General features: G+C 40.0%; 1 protein-coding gene across 5 annotated transcripts in view; it reads left to right on the plus strand.

Annotated features, from left to right (window-relative positions):
* Window positions 1-12,632, plus strand: part of csmd3b (CUB and Sushi multiple domains 3b) — a 313,558-nt gene that overhangs the window by 192,662 nt on the left and 108,264 nt on the right. For all 5 annotated transcript variants that reach the window (XM_027011676.2, XM_027011678.2, XM_035529342.1 and 2 more), the window contains 7 exons: window positions 1,197-1,391; window positions 2,645-2,783; window positions 2,878-3,065; window positions 3,699-3,887; window positions 5,083-5,199; window positions 6,202-6,417; window positions 6,923-7,111. In XM_027011676.2, the coding sequence (XP_026867477.2) occupies window positions 1,197-1,391; window positions 2,645-2,783; window positions 2,878-3,065; window positions 3,699-3,887; window positions 5,083-5,199; window positions 6,202-6,417; window positions 6,923-7,111 (1,233 nt within the window). The remainder of the gene's footprint in view (window positions 1-1,196; window positions 1,392-2,644; window positions 2,784-2,877; window positions 3,066-3,698; window positions 3,888-5,082; window positions 5,200-6,201; window positions 6,418-6,922; window positions 7,112-12,632) is intronic.

The raw sequence follows: 12,632 nt of genomic DNA on the forward strand, positions 1-12,632 counted from the left end.
TTGGAATCTCAGCATTAAACACAATAAATATTGGAATCTAATATTTCCAACCTCACATTTGTACAGAGACAAAATTTTCCTCCCCTTATTTCATGCATGCTTGTCCTCAGTCTATACAGTGATTCCTTAAAGCTCTCTCTTAAATGAGACAAGAAATGTCATGGTGGTCCATCAAAACCCCTAAAAGATCAAGGTTGTGCTTTGTCCAGTGAGCCAGTTTTTCCAGTCCTCTTGTTAGGAAGAACTGTCTGGTCTTAATGGACTGACACTTTGCTCCCGGTTGTCTCTGAAGACCTGTCAGAAATGTGATGCAGCACTGTTAAATCTGGATATGTTCTGACAAACACTTTGTCCTTCTTGCAGGCCTTTCCTGTCACTAAACATTTATCAGGCAGTCAGACAGGATGCCTGAGTCCACTGAGGGCAGCAGCCTTCCAAGCCATCTGCCCTAGGGTCCAATGTACACTTCATAAAGTTCTGAAAAAAAAGAAAAAAAGAAAAACAGCTTGGAGATCAATAGCTCTAAGTACAGGATTGACCAGCATCCATAGTGGAAAAGTAGCTGTAAGGTTCCAGTGCTTTGTGCTGTAGAAGGAACTGAGAAGAGCCACTCAGTGTGGAAAGTCATTTTAATCTTTTTTTTACTTTCTCATTTCCTACTGGCTCCATTTGCAAAGGAGACATTATGTTGTCAGAATAAGCCTTTGATTGCTGCTAAAACTCCTCTGGTGACAAGATTTTTCAAGCAGTGAGAAAATTTGCCAAGATTGTAAAATTGTAGGTTCGGTTTTGGTTCAGACTGAGTGTACACACAACACTGTTGGAATTAGACTGTATAGTGTGTACACCCAGATACAGGCACACAACAGTGAAATCCTATTACATGAGCACTCTCTTGACGTCCCTATCCCTGGCATTAAGAAGTCTGAATTGCTCAGAAGTTAAGGTACTGGACTAGTAATCAGAAGGTTTCTGGTTCAAGCTCCAAGTCATGATGGTCCCCTGACTAATGCCCTTAACCCTTGAATTGTACTCAGTCACAATTGTAATCACCTTGGATAAAAGTGTCTGCACTAGATGTAGGCACACTTTTTGTCACTTGCAAAAATTCAATTTTCCACCACGAACAGGCTTGGGGTCTGATTATCCATTATTGTTCCTTATTTCCCCCAAAACCCCACCCTTGTCCCAAACAGCATTTGGCCATAATGAATGTCCAGATCCCGGGATTCCTCTGAATGCTCGCCGATTTGGTGACAACTTCCAGCTAGGTAACTCCATCTCTGTCATCTGTGAAGATGGCTTCATCAAGACACAGGGAGCAGAGACAATCACCTGTGAACTCGACAATAGCAAGGTGATGTGGAGCGGCCCTATCCCTAAGTGTGAAGGTAATGACCCTGGCTTCATCAGAAAGAAAAGCACAAGCAAGAGTATAGATTCCATGGTATGTCTTTGTTACGATGCAGAGAATGTGAGCTTGTCTTGGTCACTGAGAGCAAGGCACACAAGGGTGTACACTAGAGACGAGGGGCTATCACCTGACATTAAGCTTCCTGTCAGTCTCTTGTTCTAGACTCGGGGGGTGGGGGTTGCTGATTATGTTCCAACATCTTTTATATGGTTAGGATACCAGCAATTGATAGCCAAAAGGAGCCACATATCTGCTGCTATGACATTTTCTGAGAAGTGGTTATTACATTGTAAAGTTGAAAATTGCTATGATAACATTTCAGCACTGCTCATTGTTTTTATTCTTTATTTATTGACTGTATGGCCACAACAGTCTTTTTCTTTTTCAGGACTGCTGTGTAAAGTGTAATAACAACCTTTGGGGAATAACAGATGAATAAAAATAACCTTTGAATCCTTCCTTTATAAATATATATATATATATATATATATATATATATATATATATATATATATATATATATATATATACATATATATATATATATATATATATATATATATATATATATATATATATATATATATATATATATATATATATATATATAGAGAGAGAGAGAGAGAGAGAGAGAGAGAGAGAGAGAGAGAGAGAGAGAGAGATTTGTTTAATGTGCTTTAACAGATACATTATCTTTAGGTTGTGTAAAAAAAAATTAAAAAAAACATTTTCTTAGTTTTTAAAATGTCAGGTGTATTCAGCAGTTTCTCTTCTGAAATATTTTCTCAGATTTTGCTCGAATGGCATAGCTGTGTAAGGATTTTATATTTGTTGTGAGATAGCTAGTCTAAATTCAAAAATACTACAGCCATCCATGCCATGAGTCCCAGAGAGTGTAATGGGCCTTGCTCTCTGTCCTTGTTTTTCTCAACTTCTGTTGTTCATTGATTCTATCCACATACACCACTGGATCTTTAGCACCCTCCTCCAAGTGCATTCAGGTACCTATGACATTGTGTGAGCATGTCAAAGAAGCAGGTGTTAGCTCTTAGCCTCCCAGGTTGGTAGTTTTCATGTGATGGGGGAAATGTCACTGGCAGCTGGGAACCAGCCCAAGCTAAATTAGGAGGAATGTGTGTTTAAAAAATGTTCTCAGATTCTAATGTTCTTATACATTTTTCTATTACACCATGGACTGTTAGCTATTGAATTGTAAACCTCTTTCCACAGCTCCTTGTGGTGGTCACTACTCAGCACCGAGTGGGATCATCCTGTCTCCTGGTTGGCCAGGCTACTACAAAGACTCTCTCAGCTGTGAGTGGGTTATAGAGGCCGAACTAGGACGCTCCATCAAGATCAGTTTTGAAAAGTATGTATTTCCACTCATGCAAGAATTTGAAAATTACATCCTGCTCTAATCTCAGTGTCTGAACAGGTTTTTGTCCCACAATTTTGCCCACCAGATTTCAGACAGAGCTGAACTGTGATTTCCTGGAGATCCATGATGGGCCCAACCTTCTATCTCCATTGATTGGCTCATTTAATGGCACACAGGTGCCTCAGTTCCTGTTCAGCAGCAATAATCACCTCTATATGCTCTTCACCACCGACCACAGCCGCTCCAACAGCGGCTTCAAGATTCTGTATGAGAGTAAGACCCCTGCCCTTTGCCATTGCCCTGAAATGCAAACATTTCATGAAGGAAGTCTCTGAGATCTGTTTTGTCAAATTTTACCATGTCTATATAGTTACATAGTTACTTAAGTGAAACTGAAATAAAAATATTGCTCAGCATATTTCGCTTATTTCAAACATTCCATACACCAGATAAAGACAAGCACATAAAGTCTCTGTGACCATCAATATAAAGTCATTGTCATACATCACTCTCACTGAAGCTTGATTTTGTGGCTGCCTGGCTTGTCCTCGAAAAGGAACCCTTTAGGTGTCAGGTAGAACTCAGGTACAGTTCTCCTTGACAGTAAATCGCTCTCTAAAGCCTAATCCAAAAATGAAAACTCATAACTCATACCATACAAGCAGATTAGTGCCTTATTCAAAAGTGCAGTGACAGAGTGCAGTGGCTGGACACCAATCACCCACCAGGGATTTGAGCCTCTGGGGCAAACATAGCTACTGATGTATGGAAGTGTAGCCTGTTTCTATTATCTTTACTATATTGGTCTGTTGCCTCAGTTTGCAGACATCCTTATTTAAGACTTTTTATGTGAATGTCACCATACCCCGCTGGCAGTTTGAACATCATGCCTGTTGTAATTCCCAGGCGTGACAGTGGATGCCTACTCCTGTCTGGATCCCGGGATCCCAGTCAGTGGGATGCGATACGGCCAGGACTTCTCCATTGGCTCCACCGTTTCTTTCGGCTGTGACTCAGGCTATCGACTCAGCCATGAGGAGCCCCTGGTCTGTGAGAAGAATCATTGGTGGAGCCACCCTCTGCCCACATGTGATGGTAGGCACCACCAGGACAAGGACCAGCCTCAGTGCTAGGATCTGCAATATATAACTATCTAGCACAAGGCTATTTGCTCCAGAAAATGTAAAGTTTTATGACAAAAAGGTTAGTTTCTCTCGTCAGGTCAGAGTGAGGTCAATGACAAACAGATCGGGAAAAGGGGGTCGGCCATAACTAGGGTTCTACCTGCCCTAGCATCTAGTGCATGTACTACCACCTGAGGTAAACTGTAGCCTGATGAAAGAGGTTACTCATGTCAATGTTCCTTAGGTCTCACATCCTTTTGCACTCAGATTATGTTGACATGTTCCTTTTTCTGAGGGGATGAAGTTAAGACAATGCAATTCAATGGGAGGCCATTAGGCTGGCAGTGAAGAGGACCCTGAAAAGCTATTTACCAGGATGGCTGCTGTGTCTAATAGGATCTGATCTGCTCACCAGATTAGTTATTCCAGAGCATTCTTTACTTGCTTACCCCCTACTGAGAAACCCTCTCTGTGAAACAGTGTGGGGCAGCAAAACTTGAAAAAGAAAAGCTAGAAGAGATGCTCAACATTATCAGAGTAAAATGCCATAAAAAATGGAAATATAGAGCCTGAGGACTTGGGTTTTGATGCAGTATGCATCTAATGAAAGGCCATCAGTGTGTTACCGAAGGCCATATATAAAATAGGAGGGGAAAAAATGAGGGGGAAAAAAGATGAAATTGTGAAACACAGTGGAATTGGAACCAGGAAAGAGGAACAAAGAGCACAGAAGAGGAGTTGAGAATGAGACCACAAAGGGATATGGGGTGAGTGAGAGGGAGAAAGAGAATGCAAAAAGAGATTCATATACTGTATATATCCCCTCATAATAAGACTAGGTGCTTATTGTTAGATTTGTGTCATTAGTTATTGATGCACTAATGTATCGTCCAAGACAGATGAATCGACAACCTCAGGAGGGGATCCAATCCTCCAATGTTAGACTGAGCTACACATAACACTCTCTTTACTTTACTCTCTTTACTCTCTTTAATTTATTGTTTACTTTCTTGGCTTATACTTCCATTATCCAAAGAGGACAGTTTGTTAGACAGGTCAATTAATTTTGTAAGTGCTCACATGTAAAACATATTTGTAATACATGCAGCACAGTACACATAAGAGCATGTGGATCTGGCTGATGCTGTTCTTCATCTGCCTTGCAGCTCTCTGTGGGGGTGATGTACGAGGGCCTGGGGGAACTATTCTGTCTCCAGGTTACCCTGAGGTCTACCCCAGCTCCCTCAACTGCACCTGGACTGTTGAGGTCAGCCATGGCAAAGGTAAACAGTCACACATGAACCCTAATCTCATAAAAATACAAAAAATCAAATTGTATAAAGAAAATTAAACCACATTTTTCACTATGTAAATCAATGATTGTGTGAAAATAACCGCATAAGATTTTAGACTAGGATTTAGTAAACTTGTCCTTAAGGAATAAGTGTTTAAGAAAGACATCTTTATTTATATCACTCATGCATCTTCTGCCTCTTATAAACACTGTTTTGTAAACGTCTGACTACAAATTGGTCTTGAAAACCAGTCATTTACAAATAATGCTAGACCATTTCATTACTTCACGGATCACTCCAGCAAATACAACGTATAAAAATTTTTAAGGCCCTGATAAAACCTTGTCCAGTTTATACTCATTGTTTTGTCATCTAGGTAGTCCAGATAAACTTATTTGGACAGCAGCATACACATTCATTTTTGATTAGTTTAATTCTGGAGACTAATATGTGTGTGAACTGGCAAATGAATGAAGGATGAGCTCCTGGAGTCTATCAAGTGGTTCTGCTAAAGCCTTCCTGAGGATGAACTGCAGAGGATGCAGATTTAGCCTCTGCACTATGCAATATTATTACAGAAGCTTTGAGATCAAAATGATGAAAGTTTTTTCTGAATTTTAATTTCCCAGGACTGATAAAGCATTCAGAATGGGGAATCATTATATTTCACAGAAGAATTATGATGAATTGAAATGCTTTTCCTTCTGGTCTTACAATGTTAGTCCCAGAAAAGAAATCTCAGGAAATCTTTGGGTCTCTTTACAGGGCTTCACCTGAAAACATTAAGATGATTCTTTTTTCATCCTGAAGTACAGATACCTCTTGCTTTTTACCCAGCTAAATAAAAATGGTTCATTATACCCTAAGGCCTTTGTCATTTTACTTTTTCGAGTGGCTAATTTGCCAGTTTTGACAGGGTGGATGACAGGTTGCTAGTTTGCCATGTCATTGATTAGTTGACATGTTTTGTGGTTTGGTTTTGCCTGACAGGAGTTCAGTTCACCTTCAACACCTTCCACCTGGAGGATCACCATGACTACCTGCTCATCACTGAGAATGGGAGCTTTGTGCAGCCTCTTGCACGCCTTACAGGCTCCGACCTGCCCTCACCCATCAATGCAGGCCTTTATGGAAACTTTAAAGCCCAACTGCGCTTCATCTCTGATTTCTCTATCTCCTACGATGGCTTCAACATCACATTCTCAGGTCAGGCCTGTTCACAGGTGTCCTCTTGACAGTGTTTCTATCACTTTGTTCTTGCTCAATTGTAAAAGCTTTATTGGTGCTGTTTTTGGTGTGTTACACCCAATGTGCCCCTCAGCACAGGTCACTTTTCTGGCATTTATGAGTGTAATTAATGAAGTGGCCCTTCCATTAAGAAATGCTTAGTAGTCAAAGTTCATTATTTTAACGCACAAGACAAAAGCAAGCTAGTGAAGCATATTCAATGTGACTTGCAGATCCTCTGTGGAATCACCCAGTAATACCTAATAGCAGTGTATGCTTTTGTTCTTTTGTTACCTTTACAGTTGACATGAAATACATTTCTGTTCATTTATTTTAGACCTTAAAATCTCTGTGTAGTACCTAAAGTAGATTATTTCTGATTACATTCAAGTTCATGGTAACTTATAATACATTTTCAATAAAGTAATGGCACCTATTATAACCAAATGATGTTTGTTAATCTCATACAATCTCTGCTATGCAGAATACAATCTTGAGCCGTGTGAGGACCCAGGAGTACCACGGTTTGGCCGCCGTAATGGTTACAGCTTTGATATTGGGGACACACTCACCTTCTCTTGCAACATGGGCTACCGCCTGGAGGGGGCGCCAGAGATCATTTGCCTGGGAGGGGGTCGGCGCATGTGGAGCGCACCTCTTCCAAGGTGTGTGGGTACGTGTTCAGCTGCTTTTATTTATTTCAATATTATCTTTTTTACTGGCAGTCTGTACTCCACATGGACATACTACAGATTTGAGTATCTTATCAATGATTTAAGGATGGTGGCAAACAGTACTGAAGTGGTTTTTAGCAGTGTAATGTCTGTGTACTGCTGTATCATTTCACAAGTTTCAGACTGGAACTATAAATGAAAATTATAGATCTGAATCTGTATCTGCTTTTTGACTGAAAACATTCTTCCCTTCCCAAATAGTAAAATTGGATGTACTTCTCTATTCTCAAATGCATAGCAGTAGGCTCCAGTTATTGAATATGTAGGAGTTATCTTCTACCTTAAGTAACAGCTCTTCCAACAAGACGTCTTCCCTTCACTGTTGTGTTGAGAAAGCTTCGCTTTGGATCTCTAGTGATGCCCCTGTGGTGGTCAAATATGATTGCATGTGATTTAATGCAATCTGAATATGGCTTCCTCCAAGCTGGGCTACAGAGAGGTTGGGATGCTTTCAGGTAGATGGCTGGATTCTGCCTCCCCCAGATGCATTCCTCATGGAATATCCATGCTCCATGTTAAAGTATGACATTGTGTTTTAGCCAATATTTTAGCACTATGGCTGTAATCTCACCTTGAGGCTAGTGCTGATATTTTCATGGTCACCTTCACATTTCTACTCACTTGACACCTGCTGGGGCCAAGGCAATGATTTGCTACTGGCACTGTCCGGTTGCAGTGTTTCATTGTGGCTTGCAAGTCAGCAGCTAGTGGAGAGGGTGCCTGCAATCATAAAGCATCCATCATGTACAGACAGCATGGCGTGAAATGGCATCTCTTGGAAGTTACCCATGCATACCTGGAGGCAGTGGCATAAACAAAGTGCAAAGTGGCAATTACAGTAATGGAGAACTTTCCTGAGTTTTCGAGCGTTCAAGCTTTTTTTTCTTTCAGGCAGGCACAGTCACTAGTCATTTTTCACATTAATTGAAAAAAATATATGTATGATTCATCGTTGTTGTATTTTTGTTTTCTTGTTTGTTTTTGTCCTGCTTTGTTCAGATACTTTTTCCCTTACACATTCATGCAGGTCTACAGCATTTACCACATGTACCATAGTGTTTACCACATTTACTACTTTAGGATGATGATCTAGTGATAGAATGAGTTGGTACATGTGTACTGATGTCTGTATGTGTTCCTGAGGCAGGGGACTGTAGATGAGACAATATATACATAGACTAGATTAGAAACCACTTGAAAAGGCAGACAAAGGGAGCCACTTGAGAAGAAGACAAAGAGTGCATAAGTAACATGACAGTAAGAAAGGCCTCAACTTTGCCTCCCATCGATCACCTCTATTGATTTGCACATTCCAAAGGGAAAAATAAAGCTACGGTTTGTCAGTAACAAAGAAGGTGTAAGGAAGAATAAGAACAAGCAAAACAGACCTAACACCTTAAAGACCTGTATTATGCTGTATTATACAAAGTCCCGGCAAATTTAAAGGCTTACTGGATGGTCAAATGCACCTCATGTTTACCTCTAAAACACTGAAAGTTCCTCTAGGATGTATGTTGGGGTGGGGGGGAAACTGTACAAATCAGCTTTAGAGGACACTCATCCATAGCTGATAGTGAATGCTAGAGAGAACCAATACTTTTCCCCTTGCTAACTTTAATCTATTCCTCAAGATTAATCTCTGAGACAGTAAAGTGTGTTGCAGTTCCCAATCTATCTCTTATAGGGCCATAAATCAAAACCGGATGCTGTTTATGAGGACAGCCAAGCCAATGTGGAGGGCTGGAGTAAGTGCTATATTACCTGGTCACACATTTTAAAGAAACAATTTAAAGGGTTTCCTCATATACTCACACGGTACAAGTCTATTTAATGAATGAATTAGTTATTTTGTTTTCAAGTACGTTTTGCCTGTTAACATTAACAGTTAGACACCTTTAATGTAGCCAACTAGCTTTATCATGTGACACTGGACTTAAATCAATACTGTATATTGGCATGCATGAATTTTGAAATGAATTGAGGAAGCACTTTGTTAAATGCAAGAGAAGCATCAGAATGGATTGGTTGTTTTCTAGAGAGGCATTGATTAGATTAGGTTTGCCATTTTACAGTGGAAATTGTGCTGTAAGTAACTGTTTTTGTATAGCATGTTGTATCACCATGCTCATCTGATGTGGTCTTAGACAGTGATCAATGGAATATAGACCATCAAACCAGTACAGCACACACTATTCACTCATAGTCATAGTCAAACAAATAGTGCAGGTAAGGTGTGATTAAAGCTGGGCATGGTACCATGCTGTGTTTTGGTATATGCTAATGAGCACATGAAAAACAAAGATCTGCACAAGTAATGGCCCTGCCATTTTAGGTTGTGGAAGGAGAGGTGGTGGAATCCTTTCATATGTGTTAAGCAAAAATTATTTCACAGTGAGATGTGCGGATGATTACTTAGGGTTTTAGATTCCCAGGATGCCTGCTCAGGGCATTACATATCCATTACGTTTAAAGAAAGCTTTACAAATAGAGCTCAAAGGGAATGTGTAACTAAAGCCTATGTCCTATTCTATATGATGACGATTCTATATGATTCTGGAAGAGCTTTATTAATTATTAATGTGAAACCATCAGTTATGTTCTTTAAAATGCGTAACATAGCTCAAAGGCTTATTTGCTGTTGTTGAAACAGTGGAAAAAATTGCTGACCATAATTCACATCTGCAAGAGTTTTGTCACAGTCCCTTTTCACCATGCTTTATCTAATTTGCTACACTAAAAAAAATCATTAGCATAGATATTAAATCTGTGTTTTGAGGCCATTGTGGAATGCAAGAATTTGGGATATTTTTGCAAATTTTTAATGTAAATGAGTAAAGTGTCATGATTGCAAATACCCCTGAGAATGATTTGGTATGTCTAAATTATTAAATGAGTAACATTTTTTACAAAGTTGTAAAATGTAGTGATGCAGTGTTTTGTACTCCAGACTATTGCAATGTATGAATGAATAAGAGAACAAGCAAACTCACAGGGTTATACAATAAATGCAGTTAATAAAATGTGAGATGATAATTTGCCAAAGAGTGGAAGGCCCTGCTGAACACTGTGTAACAAGCTGAAAAGACAGAATAATGTAATGTGACTAATGGCCTCTTAGATTTGAAAGGTTTAAATGTATTTAAAAAGTATTGTCTTCATTTTATTAAAGTTTCAAAATGGCAAGTAAGGTGATTGTACTAGAGCAAAGGAAATCTTCATCTGACTTGGACAAAATGTAAATGATGAGGTGACAAGTACAGTGATGGTAAGACAAATGTAAAATGCTGACAAAGTGCTGTACAGGGCAGTACTTTAAAAGAGAAAAAAATCACCTTGATTTCACTTTGTGGTGTTGTAATACCATGTTAATATATATAACAGTTTATTCACAATATACAGCCTTTGGACAAAATACAGTTTTTATCCCCACTAATATGTATGTTTTAATCCAAAAAGTCAAAAGCTTTTAATTTTTTTTATCTTTTAATTTTAGTCAACCATGGTAATTTAATGCTGTGCTATTTTAAATGGACATTTCTTGAGATAAAGTGACACCAGAAGCAGTGAAGGTTGCAAGCTCTGCACCTGTACCATGTTCCTTTTGAGAGGAGGCTTCAGCACTCCTTGTAACGGCCCGAGTGCCGCAGGGCGAGGAGTAGGATGCACAGACTCCCTCGACAGTGACAGACGTTTATTGACAGACACTCACGACATTGCCACTCACATACAACGTAAACGATGAACACAAACACGGGCACAGACATTGTAAAAACGGATACCACCAAAGGCAAAGTGAACAAGGGCAATGAGCGACGGTGATGCACAGACCAACAGGGGTTTAAATACATAAACACAGAACACTAACTAGGTTCAGATGTGTGCAGACATGTAGGCATGATTACAAACAAGAAACTCCCACTGCACGCGGCGGGCCGTACCACATGACAGTGAGAGGGGAGCGTTCCGTGACACTCCCACTGGTGACAACATTACTTCATCATGCATTGGAGAATCCTGCTCAGTTTTTCTTTCTTTTTCTTGTTCTTCCCCACTTAGAGCATTTGTGTTAAAGGCATACAGTATCTCACATGTTTGTACTTCTGTGTGTTGATGAAGGCAAACCTCTTTATCTCTTTTTGTTGGTGTGTAAAGGATTTGTTCAGCCCTTAGATTCTCTGCACATTCAAATTCAAATCATTGTTTTTTCTGAGCAGTTGCTAATTCTCTACCCAGCTTCCTCAGTTTATCCATGACAGCTTTTTTGTTTGTTTTGGTTTGTTTTGTTTATTTGGATGTTTGTTTGTTTGGTTGCTTTAGCATTCAGTTTTATATTTTTACCATTCCCTGTTCCATTTACCTATGTGCTGCTCACCATGGCAGACTGTGCACTCAGCAGAAAGCACAGCTGCACATGTTATATTTCATGTATGGCCCCTCTCACGATGGCCCCCTCCGCTGTGTAGTCCAGCAAGATAAGCACTCACTGCTTCTCTAATCACTGTAACTGCATTACCCTGCAGTTAGGGCAAACTTTGAGCCTGTCATGCTTATGGAAAATGTCAATACCATCCCCTTTAATATTCCATCAACTGACAGCAGATTTTTGTAGCAATGGCTTTTTGGAGTATCAGCTTCTCCCGGAGGGGCTGGAATGGCACAGTCTCATCTCGCTCTGGTATTAAGCAGTTTGCTTTTAATTTTAGGCTAAAGGGATGACAAAAGGATTTCCATTGATTAACATCGAGCAAAAAATGTCTGCAGTGGCTTAATCCTGCCCTAACACTCAGTGAAGATCAAGGATGGGGTACAGGGGAGAATTAAAAGGGAGCAGGAGGCAGATATCTGAGGCTTCGGTGACATCCAGCTTGCCATACGTCACTTGAAGAGATGCAGAACAGGTCCTGTCAGCCATCTGTAAAAGGCGGAAAAGGAGGAGAGACGGGGTGGGTTGCCCTGGAAATGGTGGTGTACCAGTAGTACATTGTAAGAATGTGCAAAGAGAATGTGTACCCTACTGTAGCTCAGGGCTGTGTTGCAGTCAGTGTAGCCTGTGCTACATCATGCTTAGACTATTCAGCAGCTCATCCAGAACATATGCAGATCTGTGGCACAAGCAAATCCAGGATACAACTAGATCTGTGACACCATCTCATCCAGGACATGTCAAGATTTGTGGCACAAGCAAATCCAGAACACATCCAGATCCATGGTACCTTCTTAAGAGAGTCAAAGGGCTTTTTATTGTCATTTAACCAGTGCATGCAGTGGGTGAATGTGCAAAGGATGTATCATATTATGATATTTTAACAGATGCGATTATAGCAAACAGCACTCAGTGAAGTAACAGCCAGTTCATTAACTTAAAACACAGTGTTGTTAAATCTGATTTGTTAGTTATTTGTTGTCAGTCTCTGGCAGTGGAGTGGTCTCATGGTATGGGGGAAGAGACCGTTGCATAGT

Source organism: Electrophorus electricus, chromosome 8 (assembly GCF_013358815.1).
Source record: "Electrophorus electricus isolate fEleEle1 chromosome 8, fEleEle1.pri, whole genome shotgun sequence".
NCBI classification, from domain to species: domain Eukaryota; kingdom Metazoa; phylum Chordata; class Actinopteri; order Gymnotiformes; family Gymnotidae; genus Electrophorus; species Electrophorus electricus.